The sequence below is a fragment of the Mesoplodon bidens genome, assembly GCF_964165515.1.
Source record: "Mesoplodon bidens genome assembly, chromosome: 10".
NCBI lineage: Eukaryota > Metazoa > Chordata > Mammalia > Artiodactyla > Ziphiidae > Mesoplodon > Mesoplodon bidens.
The window spans coordinates 83192925-83212329 of NC_138172.1; the positions used below are offsets into that span (position 1 = coordinate 83192925).

At 50.1% G+C, this 19405-nt stretch overlaps 1 protein-coding gene across 2 annotated transcripts; it reads right to left on the minus strand.

Moving 5' to 3' along the window:
* Positions 1–4504: 4504 nt before the first annotated feature.
* Positions 4505–17455, minus strand: ABCF1 (ATP binding cassette subfamily F member 1). 2 transcript variants are annotated; one of them, XM_081245898.1, is made up of 25 exons: positions 17319–17455; positions 13668–13714; positions 13376–13468; positions 13089–13215; positions 12901–12938; positions 12706–12816; positions 11960–12034; positions 11766–11879; positions 10730–10834; positions 10348–10470; positions 9869–9969; positions 9686–9771; positions 9230–9369; positions 8996–9144; positions 8618–8701; positions 8293–8417; positions 7993–8105; positions 7699–7870; positions 7522–7596; positions 7368–7438; positions 6089–6121; positions 5836–6004; positions 5574–5638; positions 5407–5479; positions 4505–5261 (listed from the first exon to the last, which is right to left on the minus strand). In XM_081245898.1, exons 1-25 carry the CDS (start codon positions 17389–17391, stop codon positions 5095–5097), a joined length of 2529 nt encoding a protein of 842 aa, XP_081102024.1. In that variant the 5' UTR covers positions 17392–17455; the 3' UTR covers positions 4505–5094. The 2 variants fall into 2 exon arrangements, with proteins under 2 accessions (XP_081102024.1, XP_081102023.1); XM_081245897.1 differs by having other exon boundaries at positions 13089–13218.
* Positions 17456–19405: the final 1950 nt, after the last annotated feature.

Consider the following 19405-nt stretch of genomic DNA (forward strand, 5'->3'; position numbering starts at 1 on the left):
GGGGTTCAGCAAATTTTCTGATTCAGCAGGTCTGGGATGAATTCCGAGATTTTGCATATCTAACAAGTTCCCAGGTGTTGCTGACTGCTGATCTGGAAAACACTGAAAAGACAGGGCCCTAAAACACGTTTCTTGGCTGTTGTTTCCAGGATTGGCCACAAGAGGGGAGCAACTTCCTAAACCTCACAGGCCCTACCTACACTTAGGTCAGTGGTGCTAATTTTATCTTCCCTTTTGCCCCTTCTCTGGAAAGAGGGTGTTCAGTCAGCCTACTGTTGTTCTTCACACTCGGAGAGGTCCTGAAAAGATGTAATCTAAGGGCCAAGCTGAGAGGTGAAATACCAACGAAGTCCACAACTCAAGTGAAAAAAAGTTAAAAATTCTTTAACTTGGGCTTCCCTGGTGGCGCAGTGGTTAAGAATCCACCTGCCAATGCAGGGGACACAGGTTCAAGCCCTGGTCTGGGAAGATCCCACATGCCGCGGAGCAACTAAGCCCATGCGCCACAACTATGGAGCCTGTGCTCTAGAGCCCGCGAGCCACAACTACTGAGCCTGTGCGCCTAGAGCCCAGGCTCTGCAATGACAAGCCACCACGATGAGAAGCCTGCACACTGCAATGAAGAGTAGCCCCCGCTCGCCACAACTAGAGAAAGCCTGTGCGCAGCAATGAGGACGCAACGCAGCCAAAAATAATTTTTTTTTAAATTCTTGTGTTTCGTTCTTTCTGGTTCCATCTACTGCCTGCTTCTCACCTTCCTCCCTCCACCTCCTGCAACAGGCCACAAGAACCTTTACAGAGAGCTTAATTTTTTCTATTTTAATTTAAAAATGAGTTCAGCCATTTTCTTTCAAATTCTCCATGAAAATCCAAATTACCTGTTACAACGATTTTCCTTTTTTTTTTTTTTTTTTTTTAGGCAGGGAGACAATTTGAGCATCTCATCCATTTCACTGTACCCACTGACCCATTTCTGTTTCTTCACCAAGCCTTGCAAGCACACCTCTCCCGACCGCTTCTGTTGGTCTCTTCTTCCTTATTCCATTTCCACCCCCACCCCTAAATAACCTATTAACTTTTGACTTCTCTGCCAACCCTTCCCCAAGCACACCAGTGCAATCTCCAATTCTGAATCACCATTATTCTATTTCTCCCATTCCTGCTCCCAGGCAGTAAGCATAACGTTGAAAAACCACGAAATCCTACCATCTTGGCCCAGTACAAATTACTAGCACTGACTCAACATTCACTGCTGCCTGGCAAGTCCTAACTCCTCTCCCTTCTCTGGCACCAAATCTCCTGAGAAAGTGAGCCCCATCCTATGTGAGCACCATTTCCCCTTCTCTTCACCTGAAAATATGAGTCTACATTATCTCCTTTCCTTTCTTAGAGGAAGGAGGATATCTCCTCCTGCTCGCCTCTCCTGGCATCTCCTCTCCCTGTCTCCCTCCCACCCACCACTCTTCACCTAGCAGCCAGAGCAATTTTGTGAAAATGAAAACCAGGTCAATTCACACTCCTGCGTACACACTGCCTTCTATTACTCCTAGAACCATATCCCAACTCCCTATCAACGTTTATAAGACCCCATGTGTCCTGGCCACTGCTCAAGCTCTAAGCTCAAGCCATGTTCCTGACCAAGTCAAGCTCTTTCCAGCTTCTGAGCCTCTGCACATTCTGGTGCCTTCCTGAAGGCTCTTTCTCACCCATCTAGTTGGTTCCTTCTCCACCTACAGGCCTTGGTTTTAATTAATGTCACTTCCTCTGAGAAGTCTTCCCTAATCACTCAAGCTAAAGGTGACCCCTACCCTTTCTCTCCTAACACCATGTTTCCTGTGACATACTCCAAAGGCACCACTGAGTTCCTACCTTTGCACTTCTAACCAACTCCAGGTGATGCCGCTGCCACTGGTCTAGGACACGCTGAGAACCACTGCCCTAGAGCAGCCACCAGTTCAAGCGTCTCAGCTGCTGCCCCAGCACCGGCAGCACAAGGGCAACTTCTCACATTCCCAGGCCTCCTCTGAGTTGTGTACGGCCACAGGGCTCCTTCCTGACTTTCATCTTTCCCGCTGTAGTGCTGACAGTCTTCCCTAAAACGTCTCACATGTTCCTAAAACACAGTCCTGCCTTGGCTCTCGTGCCCCTCAAGGACTCATCCTTTCGTCATCCTGTCCATATTCTACAGATGAGGGAGGACGCCCAGGGCACTGGCATCAGAAAACTAGGGCCCCCATCCCAGGAAACTCTCCTTTCCAGGCTGGGTGACCATGGGCATGTCAGCGTCTCTGAGTCTGTTTCCTCATTAGGAAGGTGTGGAGAAGAGTAAGTAATCTTTAAAACACTTCTACGGTGCTCATTATGAACCACATTAGTGCATGATTTGTAGGTGACAAAGACTGTCATGAATAAAAATATTTAATTGTTAACTAAATTCCATTTTTCAGGCTTTGGGTTACCCACATACTGTACTACTGTGTAAATGTGTAATTTTTTCCTTTCGAGTTCCATTTCTATGCTGCTCTTTTTGAAAAAGTGGCATTCTTTTGCCCATATTTAAAGTGCATTATTATAGTATATATATTGAGGAAAGAAATAAAACTTGTGCCCATGGATGGAAGTTATTTTGGAGCATCTGAAGTATTTGTAGTGAAATCAGCGATCAAACACTTAAAATGCAAAATGTTGGTGTTCATTTTATAAACAACATTCCCAGCTATTTTGTATAACATCTCATCTAGACTACTGAACTGAAAAATTTAAGTGCAGAGTGTAGAGTGTACATGAAATACATGTAACAAAAGTTAAAAAAAAAAGTTAAAGCACTTCACAAATAATTACTTAATCCCTTAATAACCTTGTGAGGTAGGTGCTTTTTATCACCTTCATGTTACAAATGAGGAAACAGGTACCAAGAGGCTAAGTCCAAGGTCACCCCATTAGTAGTGGACTTGAAGCCTGCTCCCACTATTCTATGGCAGACCTACTTCGTGGAATTGTGGAGAATACTTTCACATGTAACATTTTACTTGGCACAAGACCCTGATGCTTTTCCCTCAAATTCCATGAGGGATGTTCCTTTATATCTAACTTGGAGATGTACCCAATGGCACCTCTTCAATCATCTTCACACCAAACCTTCACTTTTAGCGTAAAACTCATAATTGAGGTCCAGTATTATTTGGCCAGAAAATAACTTCCCAAAATTAGACATCCCAACTTAGTAAATCTTAAATGGTTCTTCATATTTCCCCCAGAACTGCACACACCTGACCATCCTCTCTCCAACTCCCATACCTGGCTCTTTCCATCTGTCCTTGCCTTCTATACCTCTCTCTCATATCCGAATTCAGGATTTATTACCTCATCCCCACAGCGAAAGTTCTGGGGCCCGTCCCTAAGTCACTAAAGTCCACCTCACCCATCACTACCTGAAATTACCACCAACCAACCACTTACCACTTGGGTTTTACTTTCCAAACCCATCTCTCCAATCTAACTCTAATAAGAAAAGTGGCCACACCAGCCATGTTCTCTCATTAACTCTCAAATAGTTCTTTCTTCTTTAGATCTGCCTTAGACCTGCTCTTTTCCTACGTTCCAAAAATGGCTCCCTGCTCCTCATTACTAAAATCCTGGGACTTCCCTAGTGGTGCAGTTGTTAAGAATCTACCTGCCAATGCAGGGGATGCTGGTTCAAGCCCTGGTCCGGGAAGATCCCACATGCTGCAGAGCACCTAACCCCGTGCGCTACAACTACTGAGCCTGCGCTCTAGAGCCCACAAGCCACAAGTACTGAGCCTATGTGCCGCAACTACTGAAGCCTGCGCACCTAGAGCCCGTGCTCCGCAACGAGAAGCCACTGCAATGAGAAGCCCGCGCACCACAATGAAGAGTAGCCCCTACTCGCTGCAACTAATGAAAGCCTGCGCGCAGCAACAAAGACCCAACGCAGCCAACAATAAATAAATTTAAAAAAAAATCCTGTTTTTCACAGTCCACCCTCAAGTGATCCCACCAAATACCCAAGTTCTGGATAATCTTTCTCTCTATGAGCTCAAGGCAACTTAGAATCTAGAGCACCACACATTTGGCAATTAATTGTAACACGCTATACACTCATGTCTTACTTCCTAAGTCTTCTCTATCTAGACTATTCATGAAGACAGACCTTGGCTCTTCCCTTCTTGCGTACCGCACGGTGCTGTACATGTTGGCTGATTTAGTAACTTTTGGGAGGATCAGCTCTCTGGTCCCTGATACCAGGGCGGAGCTTGGACAGTGAGAAACCCGAGCGTCCTAGTTGGAAGGGATGACTCACTTTCCCTTGTCCTTGTCGGAAGGGCTGTGGGAAGGGAGGGAGGCTCCTAAACAGTGAGCACCATCTAAAGTGCAGTAAGACTGCAAGTTAGACCCACCTGTACTGGTGGGGAAGAGAGGATACTAACCGCTGCTAGTAAACTGAACAAAGCAAATCAAGAGTAAGAACAGTTCCAGCTCCCACGAAATCTCCAAACAGTGACAGGGCGGCGCAACTCCTTTCCTTTATTTCTTCCCCTTGTAAAGGGCGATTCGAGTTCAGCAGCATTCCTTTCCTGGCCCCAAGTCCCCAGCCAGACTAGAGACTGCAGGCACCAATCCTGGGTGACAGCACAGGCCTCAGAACTCTCCTCCAGCTCTGAGCTGCACCAGCTGTTGGTATCAGTCAGGTCAGCATTAAATCCACCAGAAAAAAGCAGCACCACTCACAGAACAGGGCAGCAGCTGGGCCTGAAGCTTTGAGGCGGGCCAGACGCAGGCTTCTGAGTGAGGACAGAGTCTCAGACAACTGGCCACATGAGCTTGGCTGGATGGAACCCCGTAACAAAGGTCACCTCTGCTTGTACAGAGGGATTTCAAGGACAAGGCCAGCTCAGTTATCTGAAGAGAGCAATCAGACAAGTCTTTCAGAGAAGAGGAAGCAATCAAAGCGGTATCCTGGTCACATCAAGACCACGCTCCGCCTTCATGTACCCGAGTAGCTACTGCGCCAGCTGAAGACCAGAGCAGACTTCCGAGTGGAGAGGAGACGAGGGGATGTCCAGGAAGGAAAGCTCACTCTCGGGGCCGGTGGACCATGACTTCACCCAGGGCCTCCAACACCTCTCGCTTGTAGTCTTCAAAGTCACCGTCGATCTGGCTAACACTCTGCTCCTCCACCACCCACAGCTGGCAGTTGGTTTCTGTGATAAGTCGGGCATCATGGCTGACGACGATCACAGCTTTGAAGAAAGATGGCGAGAATGGAGGGCAGGGAGGAAGGAGGAAGAGGGGAATCAGAACCTGAGAGGAGGGCGCCCAGCCGAAAGACACCACAGCCCGGTCCCCAAGGCGGGGAGGAGGAGGGCGCGCCCTGAGCTGACTCACCACCCTTGTATTCGTTGATGGCCTCCCCAAGAGCGTCGATAGACTCAATGTCCAGGTTATTGGTGGGCTCGTCCTATGGGGGAGGAGGCATCCCGTGACTGAGAGTTACGACTCTTACCTTTCCTTTCTGTCACCCTTACCCCAGCCCTGCAGTCCAGCTCACTCACCAAGATGAGGACATCGGGCTCCCGACAGGCCAGCTCTGCAAACACAACTCGGGCTTTCTGCCCACCTGTAGCAAAGGGAAAGGAGATCCACCGCACCTTTCACCACCTGACATTTCTGCAGGTAAACCCTGAATGTGTGTGCGCGCGCATGCGCGCACGCGGTGAGGTCCCCCAAGTCCCGGTTCCTCTTTCCTCCTGCCCCTAGGGACAGTCTGCAGGTATGAAGGCTAAGGACGGGGACACCTGCCCTGGCCCCTGGTACCAGAGAGTTTGCAGATCTGGATGGTGTGGGCGTGACTCTCCAGGCCAAAGCGGCCCAGGCATTTGCGGGCATCCTGGTAGGGCAGGTTGAAGCCCCGCTGCAAGTACTCAGTGGGCGTCTCCTCCATGCGCAGCTGCTCTGCGTACTGCTGGTTGAAGAAGCCAATTTTCTGCCCGAGAGGAGAGGGAGGTGGTCAGTCAAAATCATACTTCCTCTGTCGGCCTCTTACTCCCTGATTCCCAAAGCCACTTACCAGCCGGTGGTTCTTCCTCATTTCCCCACGAGTCTGCAAGGAAAAAGCAAGGGGGGAGCTAAGGGGAAGGGGAAAGGAGCTGCAGCTCCACACCCCAACTTTTCTGAAGGGGAGCTAAACACCAGAACCGGGCTGGGAACAAGCGAGTGTGAGAAAGGGAACACGGGCGTCTCCTGAACGTGACCAAGCCAGGCCCAGGAAATCAGAAGCAAGAGGAGAATCAAGGAGGGGGAGACAGAAAGCAGAGATTCAGAACCAGGAGCAGACTGACCACAAGTAAAGGACCCCCGTCCCCACCCCCGCCTTCCAGCAAGATGTTTTCAGGGTTCCACCTCAGATGGGGATTAAGAGACAGTTTGTGGGAGGATCTAGAACACCTTTCTGAAGACTACTCTCTGTGGGTGTGAGGCAACGGGCCCTCTCAACACTTTCTTGGAGGGCGGACAGATGGCTACAACCCACCTAAGCACTACATAACGCCACAAAGTCCCCAAAGCAATTCTAGGGAATTTATCCTAAGGAAAACTAAATTCATGAACAGGTATAATAAGACTATTTACTATAGTTTTGTCCTTTAGTGAAAAATCAGAAATAATCTAAACGACTGACATCAAATAAACTATGGTAGATCCATATGAAATGAATGCACACGTAGGATTACTGGCATGGAAAAACGCTTGATGTACATTATCTGGAAAAAGCTGGCTACAGAACAATTCACACGATAGGCCACTTCTGTTAAAAAAATTAGATGCACGCTTGTAAAGGAAAAAAAAAAGGAGAAAGCAATCCATCAAAATTAATACAGGTTACCTCTAGATTTTTCTCTGGCTTAGGCAACTTCTTTTTCTTTCTTTTTTTTTTCAGCTGCGCCGCGCAGCTTGAGGGATCTTAGTTCACCGACCAGAGATTGAACCCGGGTCCATGGCAATGACAGCTCCGAGTGCTAACCACTGGACTGCCAGGGAATTCCCTGGCTTGTGCGATTTCTAACCACTCTACAATGGGCATGTATTTCTTGCATAACTGAAACACATGGCGGGGTGGTGGGGGGAGGCGTGCCCCTAGCCCGGCCCCACTTCTCCTGGCTCTTCTCCCCGCCTGATCCAAACCGTCCTCCTCTACAGCATCTCTCAAGGAAGCGCACCATCCATGACAAGTTCTGTATTTAACTCTCCACGGCACAGAGGGGCCCCCAGCTGCAGCCTCTGGGGAACAGCCGTGTGCTCACGCTTCCGCTCGCTCGTCGCCGTCCCCCATTCCCGGCTCCCGGACTCACCGGCGTCAGCTTGCCTGTCAGCAGCAGCAGCAGGGTGCTCTTCCCCACGCCGTTAGGGCCCACGATGCAGACTGCCAGAAGGAAGACAGAGGTCAAAGAGGCGAGGTCCCCAGAGACTCTCCCCCGGGCTCCTGAGCCTCCCCTGCCAACTCACTCCTTGAGTCCATGTCAATGCCAAAATCCAGATTCTTAAAGAGTGGTTTCTGCCCCTCATAGCCAAACGTCACACCTGAGAGACCAGGAAAAGAAGCACTTTATTTTCTCCTCAGAGTCCCCAGAGGGTGCCCCAAATGTCCTGGTGTGGAGGGAAGGTACGGCCGCAGCCGCTCACCATGCAGGCCCAGCACCGGAGGGCTGAGCGGCGGCGGGTCAGGGAACGTGAAGCGCACGGTGTACTCCCTGGGGCGCTTCAGGAGCTCGGGGGCCTCCTGTGACTCCTCATCCTGGTTTTTTCTCCGGCACTTCTGCTGCTTTCGAGTCAGGGCTTCCTTTGTTTGCTTTTCCTGGGGAAGAAGGAGAAAGGAGACATCCGCACCCTTCACAGAAGGCCTCAAAAGGCAGGCAGGGCCCGAGTCCTGCTCCTTCTCTGGAGAAGACCCCCTCCCAGGCAGACCCAGGTGCTCACCGCCTGCTTGGTGGACTTGCCGCCCGCCTTTAACTCCTTCAGCTTTTTCTCCTGCTTCTCATACTGCTTCAGCAGTTCCTTCTGCTTCTGCTGGTACATCTTCTTGAAGGTCACTGGGGCAAGAGAGGGGAATGGGCATCGATGGTTGTCCCTCTCCCCAGCACGACAGGGAAGGATGGGGGCAGGCATCGTTGTCTAGAATTCTGAAAGACTCAGAATTATCACAACCCTACAGGCCCTCCCTCCCAGGCCTTTCTCGAGGAACCACCCCTTTCCTTGCCCCTAAACGGTCCTCCTTACTGTAATTGCCCCTGTAGTAATGGAGCCGCTGGGCATCAAGATGGATGATATCGGTACAGACGTCATCCAGGAAGCCCTGGTCATGGGAGACGATGAGCAGCGTCTTCCGCCAGCCTTGGAGGTAGCTGGGTTTTAGAGAAGAGAGTGGAAATGTCACAATGGCCAGGTTAGGGTGGAGTCAGGGGAAGCAGACAGAACATGGGGGCAGGGAGTGAAAGGGGGGGGCTGGAGTGAGAGGTATCAAGGGCCGAGTGGAGACCAGCTAGAGGAAACGAGGGCAGAATGAGAACTAACGATGCAAAGGCTGTAATCAAGGGCTACTCACTTATTGAGCCAGATGACAGCGTTGAGGTCCAGGTGGTTGGTGGGCTCATCCAACATCAGCAGCGTGGGCTCCATGAATAGCGCCCTAGAGGGCAGGGCAGCAGAATGCAGAGTCAGGGGGAAGAAGACCCTTGCTCAGAGAACCCAGAGAAGCCTCTGGTAAGTGGAGCCTGAGACCATGAACACTCCTTCCCAACCTCTCCTTAGATAGTTCCCAGGCAGGAGACAGATAGAATACATCCCCAGGTAGGGAGAAAAGACCCCGAGTCTGACAAGGCAGACAGTAAGGGAGGGAGAAGACGGCCTTGGAAGAACGGGAAGAAGGGAAAGAGCCCTGGTGGACGGAGGCTGGAAGGGAGGGTGGTGAGGGGGGGCCCACCTGGCCAGGGAGACGCGCATGCGCCAGCCCCCCGAGAACTTCTGTGTGGGTCGATTCTGCATCTCAGGGTCAAAGCCCAGACCGGCCAGGATCCGGCGGGCTTTGGCCTCTGCAGCTGCCGCCCCGGTAGCCCGCAATTCCTCATACACCTGGGAGGAGGGAGAAGAGGACACATGCTGCGAGGTCCCAGGAGCCCCCAGTGTTAGCCCGTGTCCCCTGCGCCATCTCCTCTACCTTCTCGAGCCTCTCGGCAGCCGCGTCATCGCCCCGCTCCAGCTGTCCCTGAAGCTGCCGCTCCTCTTCCAACAGCTTCAAGCGCTTGGTGTCGGCTCGGAGAACAGCCTGCACGGCCGGCGTCTCATCGGCTACCACCTCTGGGGGCAGGGGAGAAGTCAGGGTGCCCCAGGGGCCAAGCCTCCTATTCCCTCTTCCCTGCAGCTCTGTTTCTGGTCTGCCTGACCCTGCCCAGCTCTTTGTACTTGTTCCAAATAAAATACTCTCCAGTCTCTCATCACTTCTCCCCCTTCTTTAGCACCATTTCCCAGTCCCCAGTCTCCCCACAAGGTTTCTTCCAGCTCTACAACCACGGTTTCTTCTATTCTTGGTCGGCTCCTGTACCCCAGTGGTGGCCCCCCTCAGGCCCCTCGGTTTCACCTCTCCACCAAGCCCCTCTACCACCAGCAGCCTCACCCTGTTCACAGAGCAGCACGTCGATGTTGGGAGGGATGCTCAGGGCTCGGTTGGCGATGTGCTTGAGGAGAGTGGTCTTGCCCTTGCTAGGGGATGAGAGCTTTTAGGACCAGGCCACCTCAGAGAAGTCTCTCCTCCTTCCAGCCCCGCCCCTCTCACAGCTCCAGCCCCTCCTCTCCTCACCCATTGGGTCCCACCAGCCCATAGCGGCGGCTGGCGACAATGTACAGGTCTGCGTTGACAAACAGCTCCTTGCCGTGGGCGGAGATGCTGAACTTCTCCAGCTGCAGGTGTCAGGGAAGGAGCGAGCACATGAGAACTCTCCCTTCCAGACAGCAGCTGCAGCTTTCTCTCTGCAGGGAAGCCCCCTCTTCTCACCACACAAGCCCCTTCCCCAACCACTGCCTCTAATCAGAGTCTCCAAATCCTAAGCACGGCCAGCCTGTCCCGCCTTGCTTCCCTCCAAGGGTGGACCCTTATGCTGGCTCTTCTATCTTCTCACTCAAGTTGGCAGAACTCAAGGTGTAGAGAACGGCTCCAAGCTTTCTTCCCAATGGACTTCCCATTCATACCCACTTCCTCGGTTGCCGTGGCCACTCAGGGGAAGGTGAGAAGTGGCATGTCCCTGGCTGAGCTGGTAGAGGGGCCCCCTCAGACCTTACCTTGATGTCAGAGGCATTTTCTAACATGGCCTGGCGGGAAGACACCTCTGCTTGCGACACGGAGAAGTCATTTTCAGCAGCATTGGCTGCTTTTAGCGAAGCCACCTGGCGCTCATACTCCATCTGAGAAGGAAGGAAAAATCACATTTGAGGCTATTGCCTGCCACCTTCCCATCATCACAATACAGCCCCACGTCACCAGACACCGAGACAAGGCTCACAGAGAGCAAGTATTTCCTTACTCCAACTGCTCTACTCGACAGAGCACCCAAAGCTCCTTCTTGTCCCCTAATCCACATGTCCCCTACTTTAAGCGTTAAGGGAAAAAAAAAAAATCAGATTCTGCCGCCTTTGACCACCAAGAACCCAAGCAGGGTTTTACCTGTTTCTTCAGTTTCTTCTTTTCCTTCTTGCTAAGGTGAGCATAGGGATCATCAGCCTTGGACTCCCCTTCTTCCTCCTCCTCCTCTCCTTCTTCCTCTGAGCCCTGTGAGAACCAGGGGATGGTAAAAATGAGGGACCCCTTCTAGAACTCAGACTTCACATCACGTACCCCCAGTTCCACAGTCAGCCCTCTCTCCACCAGGGTCCTGAAATACACTGGTGGATCTGCTCCCATTCTCATACCCGCCCTGCTCTCCTTGCAGCCCTGGATCCATTTTTGCCACCAGGAATCGTATGAGTATTTATGTATGAAATGTAATAATGTATGTGTACCTGTAACTATGTGACTGCCGATACAGTGTAATTAAGGGTTATATGAGGTTCTTTTTCTCATGTATCAGTGGCCTACACATTAACATGCAAGGAAAAGGTCTAGAAGCCCTAGCATATAGTCACTGAGAAATCCAGCAAAATCAGAACTAGCAAGTGCTAATGGTACGAGGGAGCTCAGAGATCACTAGATCACACAGATGAGAAAACTGAGACCCAAGGAGATGGAAAAATGTACTCAAGGTCACACAGTGAGTGGCAAGAGCGAGAACTCAGACTGACTGAGGCTAACGCCCGCATCATTTCCTCTCTGGATCAGGAGTTGCCAATGATGGCCCTTGAGCTTAAGAACGGTTTGTACACTTTCAAGGAATATTTCCAAAAATAGAAAAGAAGAAGAATATGCATCAGAGATTGAATATGGCCTGCAAAGCCAAAAATATTTACTATGTGTCCCTTTACAGAAGTTTGCCTGGGACTTCCCTGGTGGTCCAGTGGTTAGGACACCACGGTTTCAGTGCCATGGGCCCGGGTTCAATCCTTGGTTGGGGAACTAAGATCCCGCAAGCCGCGTGGCAGGGACAAAAAAAAAAGTTTGCCAACTCCTGCTCTGGAGAGTAAGAGCACCCCCAGATCCTGCCCCCTGCCCAAGGGCCAGAGTCCTAGTCCCTCAGCCCACCTTCCCCCAACACCAAAATACAAACCTGCTCTGCCTTTTTGGTCTTCTCCTTCCCTTGCTTGGGTGGTTCCTCCTCTTTTGTTATTTCCTCTTCATCCTCCTCCTCTTCATTGTCCAGAGCAGCAAATTTATTTTGAGGCTACCAGGGAAAAGACAGCAAGTCTGATGAACTGCTCTAACTCCTGAGACCCAGCCCTCCTCCTTCCTATACTCCCTCACCTTGGCCTTCCCCTTTGACTTCTCCTCCTTTCCCTTTTTGCCCTTGAGCTCTGGCTGTTGTTCCTGAGATACAGCCTGGAGAAGACACACACAGACACACCAAATTAATTTGCTATATTGTAGCTTAACGAGCGTTTCTAGGGAGTCTAGGAGTAGCAGTTAACTATACTGTGTCTGCCAGGGAGAAAATGAGACCCAGAAAAACCCTAGTCTCCAGCTGGATAAAGACAGTGAAGAGACGACTAGAGAATATCAGCAAAGCTAAGGGACCGTTACACAGGCAAGTGAGCCACGTGGGTGAGATGGCCCTAGCACTGGAGGGCTTCCTCAAGAGGACCAATCTCGAGATGAGGTAATGGATGTGGGCTTAGTGAAGGTGTTCTAGGAAGAGGGAAGAGAGGGCATAAAGAACAAAGGTTTCAACACACAGTCAAGCTGGATGCCAAGATGTGATCAGGCTAATCTGGAAAGTATACATGGAGAAGTCCCAAGTAACCCTGCAAAGGGGTCCAAGTGGAAGGGCAAAGACCCAAAGGCCTTTGTTTTATATTTTGAGTTTGAAAGCAACAGGATCACTGTAAATTTCCGAGTGATGAAGAGTATTTTAAACAGCTGACTTTGACAGTGTAAGCAAGACTGGCCTAGAAGAGCTAGCTGAAAAGCAAGAAAAGAAGCCGGGAAATTACCACACTGTGGCCAAAGGTGCTACACGGGGTGGGAGTGACTGGCAGAGCCACCACTGTCACCTTATTGATCCGATTTTTTTCTGGCTTGGCTGGCTTAGGAGGATGTTTTTCTTCCTCCTCCTCTTCTTCCTCACTCTGATCCTGAATCAGGGCTGCAAAAACATTACCACCCTGGAGAATGAAAGGGCCAGAGAAGTCAGGAGGATGGTCAAGGCTGCACCCCTGGGGTCTCTGTCTACCACACAGATGGCTTACCTTGGTTTTCTTCCCTCCTCGGGGTACTGGGGCAGGTACTGAAATGACAAGGGGAGAAGGTGAGACAGGAAAGGAGAATTACAATGTCCTGCTCCTTAATCTAATCCAACTCCAAAAGCAAGGAATGTGGCTCCTGACTCTTCATGACTAAAGGGTTCCAGGTACCCATGTCCCCTCGGGACATTTACCCTCATCCTCCTCATCACTGGCCGGCACTGAGAGCTTCTTAAGACGCTCCATGAGCTCCTTCTCCTCTCCGTCATCATCCACATCCTTTTTCCGACGGCTTTTTCGAGTGTCTCGCTTCTTTTTTTGCTGCTGAAAGCCAAACAGTGAGAGAATGAAGCCCAGGCCGCTGCTGTATCTCTGCTCCAGAGAGAGCGCCCTGTCAGTTGAGTGAACCAGTGTGGGCTGCAGAGGGGCTGGCGGATCCATGGATGCCTCCATGTAGTGGTGGGTCCTGTGACACCTGTACCTGCTGCTGCTGCTGTTGCTGCTGCTCCTTCTCCTTGAGCACTTTCTTTTCTTCCCCAGCCTGTCTGTCTTCTACTGCCAGCTCTTCGAAGAACTAAAACGGGAGTTAAGATCTAGGTAAACATGCCTCAGAAACCAACCAAGCCCTTCACCACCACACACGAGCCCAGGGACCTTCCACTCCATCCCACCTTGCTCCCTCTCCCGACAAGACCTCTTCCCCTCCCTTGGGCCCCCACCGCCTTCAAAGGGCCACCTTCTGCTCGGAAACACCCACAGTCCTCTCTCCTCACCGTCTTTTTGGTCTTCCTGTCCTTCTTCCCTTTCTTCACCACTTTGTCTAGAAGGTTAAGCAGACATTATGAATGATGATTTGCAAATTCCAAAGCACCCTGATCTCTCCTGCCAAGCTCTCAGTGCTCCCCACCCTATTTACTGTTTTTCTAGCTCAACTACTGCTCCCTAGACATTGGCACTGTCCCACAAGACAGACAATGGTGGCTGGTCTAGGGTAGCAGTGGGAGGCAGAGAAGGAGAATCCACAGGGTGATGGCAGAGGTGAGAAGTAAGAGTATTCAGAGATGACTCCAATGTTTTTAGTTGGCAAAATTAGCTGGGCTAGTGGTACCATTGATTAACGCAGGATATACTGGAAGAGAAGGACCCCTCTCCCCACCCCTACCACCCATGGGGGAGAAAGGTAGGACAAAAATATGAATTCTGTTGGGGATATGTCATTTTTGGAACCTGCAGGCCATGGAAACAGCCATCTGGTAAGTCAACAAGCACCTGGGTCTATGCCGCACCTGCTCCACTAGCACTTCTAGCACAAATCACGCTGTGTTGTACTTAACTGGGCATCGGTCCTTCATCCTAGAGAGCGACCTGAGAGACTACTTAGCTCGTGTTCCCAGAGAGCAAAGTGAGAAGTCAATAAAAGTTTACTGACTCAACAAATTCCAGCTTCTCCCTTCTGTCCATCCCCATTTCCCCGAAGGCAGGGGACTAGGTCTAACTCCCTCCCACATCAGACTGGGAGGCAGCCAGCAGCCTCGTGACTTCTCTCCACGCCCAGGCCTGTCCACTATCACATTCATCTCCCAACCATCCCATCCACCCACTGCTACCCAATTCTATCCAAAAGCACTCCGGTAATCACTTGGGGTTTTTTTTCCCCCCCAAAACCCCAAAACAAAGGCTTTCTGCTATCTACTACATTGAATATTCTCAGACCAGATTTCCACCTAGTCCAGAGTAATCATTTATTCAGATACTGAGCATGTACAGTGTCAAAAACTGGAGATAATAAAGGACAATCCTTATAACTTGGGGCCGCACAGACTAAAAGGGCGCATCCTATCTTGTCTGCTATCTCTGTTTCCCTATCCATACCCGTGTTCTGGACACTGGCTTCTCCCCGCTCCTTGGTTAACTCCCAGGCACGCTTATGCCTGTCTTTGCTTAATCTGTGACCTCCATCCTGAACACATTTCAAAATCTGATCCCCATATTGGGTGACTAGTGTGATGGAACTGAAAAAATGTGCAGGAGAAAATAATGAAAGGTTTTATAAGCTATTCCAAGGAATCTAACCCTAAAGCCGTTAAGAAGGAGGACCCACTGCAGTACACGAGAAGGAATGACATGATCAGCTCACCCTGACAACACTGAGAAGTGACTCAGACACTAATGTATCTCCAAGGACTAACACAACCACACCTCCTGACCGTAGGGAGAGAAGCCTGCGCACAGGTTCAAGTGTGAGAAAGTACTATCAGCAAGGAACAGGAAAAGGCTAAGCGTGGCTAAAGCTATGCTGTATCCTCCACATCTCCCCCTCTAATGGCTCCTCCCTTTAGTAAGTACATCACTGAAGTGACTCCTAATTTCAAAGCCAAGTAAAGCACTTTCTGTAACCTTACAATCTCCTCCCCCAATTACTGTTTCTATCCTTGTCTTCACTGGGTCTCAAAAGTGCAGTCCACGCTAGCTCCACCTCCTCATCTCCCGTTCCTTTTTGAATATACTGCAACCTGATTCAGCTGTCATCTTCTAATGAATACTACTTTTCTCAAAGTTGTCACTGTCCCCTTAGTTGTTCAACCCAAAAAGGTTTCTTTGTAGTCTTTATTTTGCTTGATTACTCGGCAACATTCCATGCTACCTACCTCTTCATCCTTTTAATTCTCCTTTCCTGTTGTTACTTAGCGTCAGGGATCCTGCTGCTGCTGGTCTGCCTCTAGTTTCTCTGGCTGCTTGCCTTTCTCGGTCTCATCTCCTCAGCCTCCTTCTCTACCTTATTTCCCTTAATTGTTGAGGTTCTTTTGGGTTCTCACCTTCTACGTCTTTTCGCTTCAATCTGCATACACTCTCTAAGGGATGCCCCGTACAACTACACTCACCTGTGTCTTTACTCCTAGTCTAGCGCTCTCTCCACAGCCACCGAACAAACTCTCTCCTTGCCATCTCCTCTTAAAATTCCCCAGAAATCTCCAACTCAGCATTCAAAAGCTGCCCTTACCTCTTCCCGCTCCCCACTCAACAGCCCACTACTGCTTTCAATGAATAGCCTACTAACTGCTGCATTATTCAAGTGAGTGTCAGCCTTAATTCTCCTCCCTTGATTTAGCTGGTTCCCAGTTCCAGTCAATGCCCTGGCTTACTCCCTTACCACTTCTCACCTGGATCATTACCAGAGCCTCCTAAATGGTCTCCCTCCCTCCAACCATTCCTTATGCACTTCAATGGGTCCTCCTTCTTAATGTTTTTAGGGCTAAGTTCCTTGGAGTAGTGTATAAAGCCTTTCATTATCTGTCTCCCGCACGTCTTTCCAACCCCATCACACTAGTCACACAATACTGGGAACCAGCCAGGCTCAACTACATCTCTACCTCTGCACTAACTGCACCCTCTGCTTGCTTAGGATGTTCTTCCCCTTGCTAACTCACACTGATCCTTCAAGAACGAACTCGGCTATCACATATTCCTGGGAGGCTTTGCTGACACTCCCGCCCTATCTGATAGATGTTGCCCCTCTCTTTTCTAGTCCCATAGCATTCTCAACACATTCATCACACTCTGTCAGCCTCTGTCTGATTAATGCTCTGTCCCCTCCACTAGACTCGCCCCTTCTCGATAGGTAAGGCTTATCTTTCATCCCTACACCTCCAGTTCTTCTGCACAGCACCGGGTACAAAGTAGGCATTCCATAAATGCCTGTAAAATTAGTCACTGTATACCTACTATAATTACTTGTGTCCATTTTATCTCCCTCTTGAAGTACCTTCAAGCCTGGTAGGATGTCTTCGTATTTTTTTCTCCCCTCCCCAAAGCACAGCATTTACACTGCATAATTAAAAACAGGTGCTCAATAAACATCCGCTGCTTTTAAGTAAACCTTAATCCTCCATTCCAACACCCAGTATCTATGCTCTTGCTCCAGTTGAGTCAGAAAGGTGTCTTACGAAAGAGCGCAGGGAGTCATCCTCTCTTAAGAAGCAGGTGGGATGATGGGTTCCACGGGTGGGTTCTCGCGCGCGCGCGAGAGAGAGAGAGAGAGAGAGAGAGAGGAGGTCGAGGCACAGCTTACATCAATATGTAAGTGCCGGATGTGGAATACCGTGTGGTGGGGAAGATGTCCAAAAGAGAAGAAAACAGGACTTTCTCAGTTCTCCCCATCTCTCCCTCGGTACCATACGCTCTTCCTCGTCTCTTTATCAGTCTTACTGAAGTTCCTGCCTGACACCCTGGCACCTCTTCTTTCGCCGGCACCCCAAAAACCCTCCTGCCAGGGCAAACTCGTCCCAGCCCCATTGAACGCATGCGCAGTAGCCCTCGCACGGCCCGGTCAGTCTCGCGCCCCGTGACCCTCTCCTAAGACACGCACACACTTCTCTCTCTTCTTCTCTTTCTTATCTCCTTCCCTCCCTGCCTACCAGCCTCACCTGTGGCGCTCGTGGTCTCTCCGTCCCCTATCCACTCGGGCTCCGGCGGCTGCTGCTTGGGCCCCTTCGGCATCGCGGTGGCAGTTGCGGCACTCTTGGCGGCGCCGGGCGCTATTTCCGGTTCCGGCAGCTTGGTGCCCGGAACCAGGCGGGCTCTCTACGCCTGCGCTGTCGACCCCGCCCCCGGACGGCCCACGAGCGCGCCGCGCCATCATCTCCGGGGAGTGGTTGCGGCGGGGTCCGCCCACTCGGGTCGCGGCAGCAAGTTTATGACGGTTGGGGAGCCCCGAACCCAGTGACTCCGCGACGCCGCGTGACTAAGGACTGAACATAATAATTTCCGACTAGTATGAAAGAGCGAAGTCATCTTTTCTCTTTTCTTTTTTTAAGAAACTGAATGCTACCTTGTACCAGCCTCTTATGTCTGGTTAGGAGCAGAAAGGCGCAGTCCACCGACTCAGGAAGAGGCCTTGTCGGTCAAGTGTTGAGATGTGTCACAAAATCCCGAGGTGTAGAGGTGTAAACGAGGAGGAACTCTAGCCTAACAAACAGAAATCACGGTGCGGTGGAGTTTCAGTTCACCTTTTTTCTTTTTTCTTTTTTAGTAACAGCTTTTCTGAGGTGTAATTGAGTTACCATAAACTGCGTATACGATAGACAGCCAATGAACTGCAAAGTGTACACTTTGATAAGTTTTGACATGTACACACCTGTTGAATCACCACAATCAATATTTGGGTCACTTTTTTGTGTGTGACTCTTGGATTCATTGGAACTTCCTGACTTTTTAATAAATGTATTTGTTTTTACTTTTGGCTGTGTTGGGTCGTTGTTTCGGTGTGCGGGTTTCTCATTGCAGTGGCTTCTCTTGTTGCAGAGCATGTGGGCTCTAGGCACACGGGCTCAGTAGTTGTGGTGCACGGGCTTAGTTGCTCCGCGGCATGTGGGATCTTCCCCGCCCAGGGATCGAACCCGTGTCCCCTGCATTAGCAGGGAGATTCTCAACCACTGCGCCACCAGGGAAGTCCGGCCTTGATGTTTTTAAGAGCTGGGCTGGCCCTCACATCTAGGCCATAGTGCTCTCACATTGAGCATAACCTGAGAACACCCATGCCAGACAAGGCCAATCTGTGACTGTGATGAAGTAAGACAGAGTCTATAATCTTGTGTAAGTGCAGACAAAAACAAGGTTCTATGCAAACCATAAATTCTAAACAGGTCCCTCTCAGCTAAAATGAGTAGTGGCTGCTTTTTTGCCAGTTACAGCTTCAGCCCTGTTTCATTTCTCCCCCCAGAGGAGACTCCATTATCTGTGGGTTCCACATATTCGGATTCAGCCAACCTAGGATCAAAATATTAGGGGAAGAAAGAAATTCCAGGAAATTCCAAAAAGCAAATCTAAATTTGCTGCATACCAGCTACTACTTACATAGCATTTACTTTGTATTTATAACTATTTACATGGCATTTACATTGTATTCAGTATTATAAGTCATCTAGAGATGACAAAGTATAGGAGAGGATGTGTTCAGGTTATACGCAGATATTATGCCATCTTATACAAGGGACTTGAGCATCCTTGGATTTTGGCACATGAGGAGGTCCTGGAACCACTTCCCCATAGATACCGAGGGATGACTGTATTAAAATGTGAAATGATAGAATTGCTCCCACTTCCTGGGAGCACTCAATCTAGATTCCCCACTTCCTTGAATCTTCCCCCAAATCACCTAACACAAACCCTAATCCTGTCACTCCTAACGCTCTCTTAATGAGATCTCTGCAGGTGATAAACCCAACTCTGTTTAACTAGAGGTGGTTCCTGTGTGGTCTTTGGCTGGAGGGCACTGACACTTTTACTGTCTTATTCTCTGTTTCATGTCCAAATTCTAGCAGGGAGGCACTGGTAGAGGATGTTCAGCCTCCTCTAATGTTTTTACCTGCTGAAGGGCCAAGAGTTTGCTTAGTACATGGCTGCCTGAATAAAGAGTACTTTTCAAGCCTCGCTGGGGCCAAGGATTGGCCACAGGACTAAGTTATGGCCAGTGATGTGTAAGTTAAAGAGGGTATGTTAGCTTGGAGGTAAT